The sequence below is a fragment of the Pelobates fuscus genome, chromosome 2 (genome assembly GCF_036172605.1).
Source record: "Pelobates fuscus isolate aPelFus1 chromosome 2, aPelFus1.pri, whole genome shotgun sequence".
In the NCBI taxonomy this organism is placed as follows: Eukaryota; Metazoa; Chordata; class Amphibia; order Anura; family Pelobatidae; genus Pelobates; species Pelobates fuscus.
Window position 1 is genome coordinate 140,369,422 of NC_086318.1, and position 7,227 is coordinate 140,376,648.

Below are 7,227 nucleotides of genomic sequence, written 5' to 3' on the forward strand. Positions count from 1 at the left end.
TTTTGAATCTATGAACATAGTGTATCGTAGCATATGAAAACATGACCAGAAAGGTTTTATAAGATCCACTTCATGCTCTTTTGTCACATGGTTTTAAGCACTTATATGTTATGGTTTCTAGAAAATCTTAGCAATGGTGAAGAATCTGATTTATAACTTTTTTTTCCTAGCTTGTATGCATGCCAACAAGTTGGAGGATCCACATGCTTGTAATACTAGTGATCTGCTTCGTTGTTTCATTTGTGGTAGAGGTAAGAGCAATACACGGTTATCGGACATTATTAAACTGAATAAAGAATGAAGGAAAACCAGCAACCGAAGGGTAGAAGGTTCAATTAATTAATTCTTTTAACTTTATTGAATGCATGAAAATGTTGAAAGCTGTATTAATCAATTCATAATTTTTTTTAAAACCTACATGGGTGAATATAAGATTATATCAGTTTATATAATTAAATGCAGAATTATGAACCAGGAGAAACATCCTAAATATTAAGGCAAGAACAAAAAGAGGCTAATCAGTTCATGTTGCCCTTTTTTCAATTCTGTCAATTCTGTCATCATTGTAAGTAATATGTTTCCCTTCCTTGTAAGATAATGATCATTCTGCCCCCATAAAGAGTAAATACATTAGAAAGGTGATCCAATAAAAAGAAGCAAGACCTCAAAAGGTGGTATAGCTGTCCGATGTGTAGGGTGCATGAAGAAGACAAAGTGGCAGGAAGGAATATGTGTTTGAGAGAGTTATAGTGTCTAATGACCACAGACTGTCAAAAATTGAGGAGAAGAGGAAAACAACATGGTTGGGAGAGCATGAATGGGAGTAGGAACTAGGGCTATTTGGTTATGTGGCTGGTGGACAAGGAGTACAGCTGTGGACACTAAGAAGCATAGCTGAAGGGGAGTGTCAGGTGACAAAGAACAGGTGGGAGTCTGAAAAGCAGAACTGAATGCCAGGCCAGAAAAAACACGATTGAGAGACAATACTTATGACATTGCTCAAATACTGCACACCCGACTATGAGTGATGAATAAGAAATGAGAGGAATTGTGTTGGTGAATGCATACTCTTTGTGTTTCACAAATTGGCTTGTGGTCTTAGAATGCCAGGTTAGTTCAAATTTGTTATTCCAGGTTGGGTCACACCTGTGTATATTTGGGTCACACCTGTGTATATTTTCCTTTAGCTCACAACAGGGTCATGGATAAGGAACAAATTTGTAATTGCATAGCATGTAAAAAGTAAAAAATTCTCCAGGGAGAGGCTTGCTCACCGAGATTCAGTCCCCTGGAGGAGAGACTCTTGAAGCAAAACCTGGGGCCTACTAAGGCAGTGAGTGGGGCGGACGGCCACCGCCCCGCTATCCTGCATCCCGGACCCCATCCAGAGGCACGAATCCGAGCGGACCCAGGCCTGTTCCCCCCCCCTATGGACCGGGAGGGGTGATCCCGGTCCTCACCCTATGGCCCGGACCGAGAGGTTGCAATCAGGGCTGGGAGGCCCGGGCGCGGTACTCAAGATGGCTGGCGCCATGTGCACAGGTGGCGGGAGGTCGACCCGCTGCCTCCCCGCAAACACAGATGGCAAAATGGCTCCTGTCCTCCGACCTTGCAATACAGAATGGCGGAGAAACACCCACCCACAGCCCAAGCCAGCATCAAGCTGCCCAAGTGACTCACACGCACAAACAACTGCGGCAGCTATGAGGAGCTGGAGCACCGCACAACGTTCACCCCGCCTGAAAAAAACGAGGCTAATGCACAGCAAGGTACTCATACCGGAAAACCGACTCAGCGCCCACCTCCCACCCAGCCCGAACCGGAAAGACCCAGGGGGCAAAGAATTCCCTCGGGAGACACCAGGCACTCCATCAGGGCTGACACCAGCCATACAAGAAACATCAGAGGCAAAAACAACATACCATGGCTGCAGCCTAGGAGACCAAAGCGAGGACACCAAGGTACAGCAGAGATGGACTATTCCCTGATACCTGCTCTGCCGGACACTCACCCCCTGCTGTACAGAATCTGCAGAGCAGGTGTTGGATAGAGAGGGGACTCCCCCCTATTTATATGGTCCCGGGACAGACATGGCGACAACACATTCCCACTGGGACAGCTTGAGCAACCCGGCCACCAAGGGTGATTAAATCTCTAAAGTGAATGTAATAGACACGACTAAAATGTTATCTTGAAACACACAGCTCACTACTTTTGCTAGCCAATGCATGATTATTGTTTTAATCTCAATGCTATAGCCTATTTCCATAGTAGATGTTATGTACCAGCATTACTTAGAATATCCATAGCATAGTCCACGCACGGACCCAGCCTAACTATACCTTAAAGCTACTTATACAATCATTTGTTCTCACCTGTCTTTAAAATAAAAATGTGCTTGTTTATCTTGTGCCCCGCATGCTGAGCATGGGAAATGCTGGAGGACTGCTTTTGGGGCACCTCTTGCCTGCCTGTACTACACATGTGAACTGCAAAAATAATGAATACAAAAAAATGTTAAACAATTCTAAAGAGTTAGGAATACAACCTATATTCCTTACACTTTAGCATCCCTGTCCCTATTTAACCCCTTAAGGACCAAACTTCTGGAATAAAAGGGAATCATGACGTGTCAGGCACGTCATGTGTCCTTAAGGGGTTAAAAGCAGTCCCCCCATTTACCATATAAAATAGTAAAATAAAGGCATAGTACCTATAGTCTTGAATCTATAAGTGTTATAGTGAATTTGGCTGTTCACTTTTATAAAAACTGGCTAACAAAGCTGCTCTTTTTAACAGTCCAACCATCCATACCTCATTACTCGGTATTAGATTATGTTCATTGCTTCATCATTTTGAGTTTTTAGTCCTAATTTAATACATTTCTATTTGATTTTCAACAGGAGTTTATATTGGATAACCGAAAACTCTGGCTGGCTCTGAAGAGATGTTTAAAGCTAAAACCTAGTAGCAAGTATAAAATATTGCGAGCAAACTTGGATGAGGATTCCGAATGGCCACCTCTTGAAAAGACTATTTATGGAAATAGCGACATCAATGAAGACAAAGAAAATATTTATTATAATCCAGTCTTTGAACATGAAGATGCTGTAACTAATGGAAAGATACAAAAATACATGATAGAGTAAAACTAATACAAAGTCTGGAATGGAACTTGGAAATTAGTCTTGCAAAAAACTGAATCAAAAATAAGTTTTCTTAAAAGAGAGATGGCTGGAGACAACTATATTGTAAGACCATGCTTCTCTGGACTTTAAATTTCAGCACAATTTATATTTTAAAAAGAAAACATTCTAAGGTTGCAGCTGCATTCATTTCTAATACCATAAGCTACTCCCAGAGTATCATGCAGAATTTTTTTTTTTTTTTTTTTTTTTTTTTTTTAAGTGGCAACACGGTAAAGGTTAATCACACTTTTCCAATATCAATGGTGAGATAACTTAGTAGACAGAACTGCAGCTGCCATGTCTCAGATTAACAGGTTTGACTTTCAACAAGGCTGACTCAGCTTTTCATCATTCTGATGTTAAAATAAAAAACATTATCTTGAATTTGTGGAATGGAGCACCTAGCCGTTTTTTTTTTTTTGTATCCTGTCAATGAGTTTGAAATGAGTGAAAAATAAATAAGTGGAAAAAATGATTTGTGGTTTTGTGCATTGGTATTTCAAATGTTTCCAAAATTCATGAATCGTGTATCATCGTTAAATATTTGCATTAAGTAATTAAGTGAATACACAGGTCTGTTCTATAGTGTTAATGCTTAACCCCTTAAGGACCAAACTTCTGGAATAAAAAGGAATCATGACATGTCACACATGTCATGTGTCCTTAAGGGGTTAAAGAAGTCATCATTATGATCTTATAATCCATGTGATTAATTAACTAAATTAACTAAAAACTAAAAAGAAATAATGTAGTTCCACCCACCATGGTAAAAATAGTTACTGTAAAACAGGAAAGAATAACATTTATAAAATGTCATGAGAAGATTTCAGCATAAAATCCTTGGGCCACAATAAAAGAGCAATTTGATAGATGTAAGGAACAACAACCAATCACATCGGGCATGCAGCTTTGATTAAAAAATAAATGCACTCCAATATTACAAGTATCATATCATATTTTTTCTGCAATTTTAAAATTTGCTTCTCTACAAATAATAATAACAAAGTATTAACCCAACAAAAGTACTTTTGGATTACTCTGGTTTCCAAGTACGTCCATTCTAGAATGCCAACTTAGACTTAATTTTAATACTGTTGGATAAAACTTTAAAATATTTTTTTCAAACTATTAAACTAAATTATTAATATATCAAAAATATATATCAATATATCCCAAACTATCAATATTTTACAAAATTAATATTTTTCATCATTTACATAATTTTAAAATAGTAAATCAATTTGAAAGTTCCAACGATATTAAATCGAGACCTTAGTTATACTCGAGCAGGATTCAAAATATTATTCTGTGTCATAACATTTCGCTACTAAAGAAGAAAGTCATTTGTAGAATGACAATAACATAGTTGGCTATAGAAGTCAGTTTAGAATGTGCAGACAACAGAGACAACATGTAATTTGGCCTTGATTTAAAATTGTTGGATTAGCTTTCCAAATGATTTTATATTTTTGGATAACATTTTAAAATCAATTTTAATAGTATGACAAATATTCTAATTTTGCAATATTTTGATATTTTGTAATTATATTTATACATTTTTTATTATTTGAATATGTTAAAAAAGTTTATTTTTCCAAAACTATTAAATCATTTGCAAAGCATATCCAACAATATTTAATTCAGGCTTAATTCTATGACTGTGTGCATCTGCTACAACTACACCTACTGTCCAGTATAACAAGTACATTATCATCGTATATGACGAATGACAATGAAACCAGTGGAACCAGTACCAGTTGAGCCTACAACACCCTAAGATTTTGTTGCACAAAAAAAGGCAAAGCAGTTGGTGTGCTAAGGATTATAATGATAAGTGTGTGTTAGAAATACAACAAGGTGTTCAACCCCTTCCTATCCTAATGGCTGCAGATGTTGATGAGAGGTTGACCAATTAACCATGTCAAGATTTTGAAAAAGGAACACCAAACTGCCTGGTTATAAGCATCTCACAAACAAACTCAGACAAACTTAAACCTTAATTTAATAAGCATTCCATATGATTCAATACTGTTGGAAAAACTATCCAAATTATTTATATGCAGAAGTCACAATGTTGTAGATATATACTTTGGAAAGTTCTTTTAGCAGTATTGAATTATTTGAAAGTGTGTACAATTGAGGCCTTAGTTTGCCCTTACAAGATTTCTGACATAACCCATTGGCTTTGCAATAGTCATCAGATTTTGTACAACTGAAAAGACAGGCATGTGTATTGCCCTGTCTGGTATGGCTGTCATTAGGAAACAACACAAGTGGGTAGCATTGGACGTCTCTAAAGCAGTTATTGTTTCCTAAATACATGAATCTATAGGCATATTGTATAGAACTAGAAATAACATCTCGCTGATTTTGGCGTTTTTGTAATATGGGGTTAAATGGACAGAATCAAACATCTTGGAATTTCACCAGCCACCACTGATTACAATTGCAATACATTGTTGGATCATTATCTGGTTTTAATGACTTTATCTTGCCCCTACCTTTTCCTAAAGACCATCATTAATGTTTAACTGAGCCCCTAATGTGAATGGCAGGAGCATCCCAGTTGCAATTGCTGACTACTTGTTATGGCTATTGAACCCTTCAATCACTACCATTATTACTAAATATCTAACCATGATGATTTTTAATCTGAGCAGCCCATGAATTAATTAGCCCATATTAACCTGGAGTTCTCTCATTGTTAAATGTTTAAATTACAAATAATCAATTGCATATTAACCACTATTAGGAAACTGTTTCCTATTAAAGATGTTTAACTGCAATAACTTTACAGGTTACTCCCAGGACCATAACCACTTCAATGATTTGAAGTGGCCATTGTGCTTGAAGTCTGTGTGTTCAGTATTGTAATTTGAAAAGTGGCATGTACAGAGATAACAAAACTGGAACTCCATTTCTATAGAGGGTTCCAAGCTGACTAATGCCAATTCTTTGTATTTGGCTTCTGTTGTCAGCACACATAGCATGCTGGCAACAGACGACCAATGGTGGCAAACTCCACTCCCTGTGCCACTTAACTGCTTTGATAAATGTAATAATTTCCATTTTACTGAAACAGGAATATTTGACATTACAAGTGACGTAGGTGATTGCTTATCTAAAACTATTTTTACAATTGTGCAAATATAGCAGCACCTTAAAGTGTACTTAGCCCCAAAAACACTCCAAATAGATAAAAATATTTTAAGGTGTGCTGTGCCTTTAAGACAAAAAATATTATTTTATATACAAAACCCATGTAACCCTATGGAACAAGCGCAGGTTAGTGGAATAGGGGCTTGACAGAGGTAGGAGGCGGGCATAGGGGGAAGGCCCCATGTGGGAGTGGAGTTAGAGTGTAAAGGGGGTTGGCCCAGTATAAATAGGCAGCCATTTTAGAAGCAGGCACTTTTAATCTGCTTACCTAGCCTACGTTGTCCCTCACACCCTCCCGTTTGTAAGGGTAAGGGGTGTTAGCCAAAAAACTGGGCGCAAGAGTATACTGAAATATACTGAAATAGCCTGCCCTTCAGCTTGAGATCTGAGTGGGAACCCAGGCTAATGGAGGTGTTGCCCGTTCTCACCTCACTTGCTACCTATTTTTCTCTCCTTAAGTGTAAAGGGCAATCCAGACGTGGATACCTTGCTCACGGTACCTAGAGGGATATTGGCTATATCACACTGATGATACCTTACAAGGTTGAAACAATCGTCTGGGGTTGCCATATCTCTTGTGCAGAGGGAACTTGCTGGCATTTTGGATCTGGACTGGGTGGGACCAGTCTGATATGCTTTAGGGATGTTCTCTTTGTAATGGCACAAGTTGAGCTAAAACCAGCTTGAGATCTGAGCAGGGACCCACCGAAGGGCAGTCTAATTGAGCTGTTGCCGTTCTCACCTCTCTTGCTACCTATTTTTCTCTCGGTAAGGGGTGTTAGCTCTCGTTTGGTCACAGCGGCGGGGCTACAGAGAGAAAAGTTAGGGGACAAACAGGCTCTGGGGTAGTGTAAATAGAATAGGGCAGTTAGGCTGCTGG

The 7,227-nt window shown here is 38.4% G+C and overlaps 1 protein-coding gene across 1 annotated transcript in view; it reads left to right on the plus strand.

The window, feature by feature from the left end:
- Positions 1 to 3,160, plus strand: part of LOC134586212 (probable cation-transporting ATPase 13A4) — a 63,679-nt gene extending 60,519 nt beyond the window's left edge. Inside the window, exons 29-30 of the mRNA XM_063441708.1 lie at positions 171 to 251; positions 2,904 to 3,160. Of these exons, the coding sequence (XP_063297778.1) occupies positions 171 to 251; positions 2,904 to 3,149 (327 nt within the window). The 3' untranslated portion in view covers positions 3,150 to 3,160. The remainder of the gene's footprint in view (positions 1 to 170; positions 252 to 2,903) is intronic.
- Positions 3,161 to 7,227: the final 4,067 nt, after the last annotated feature.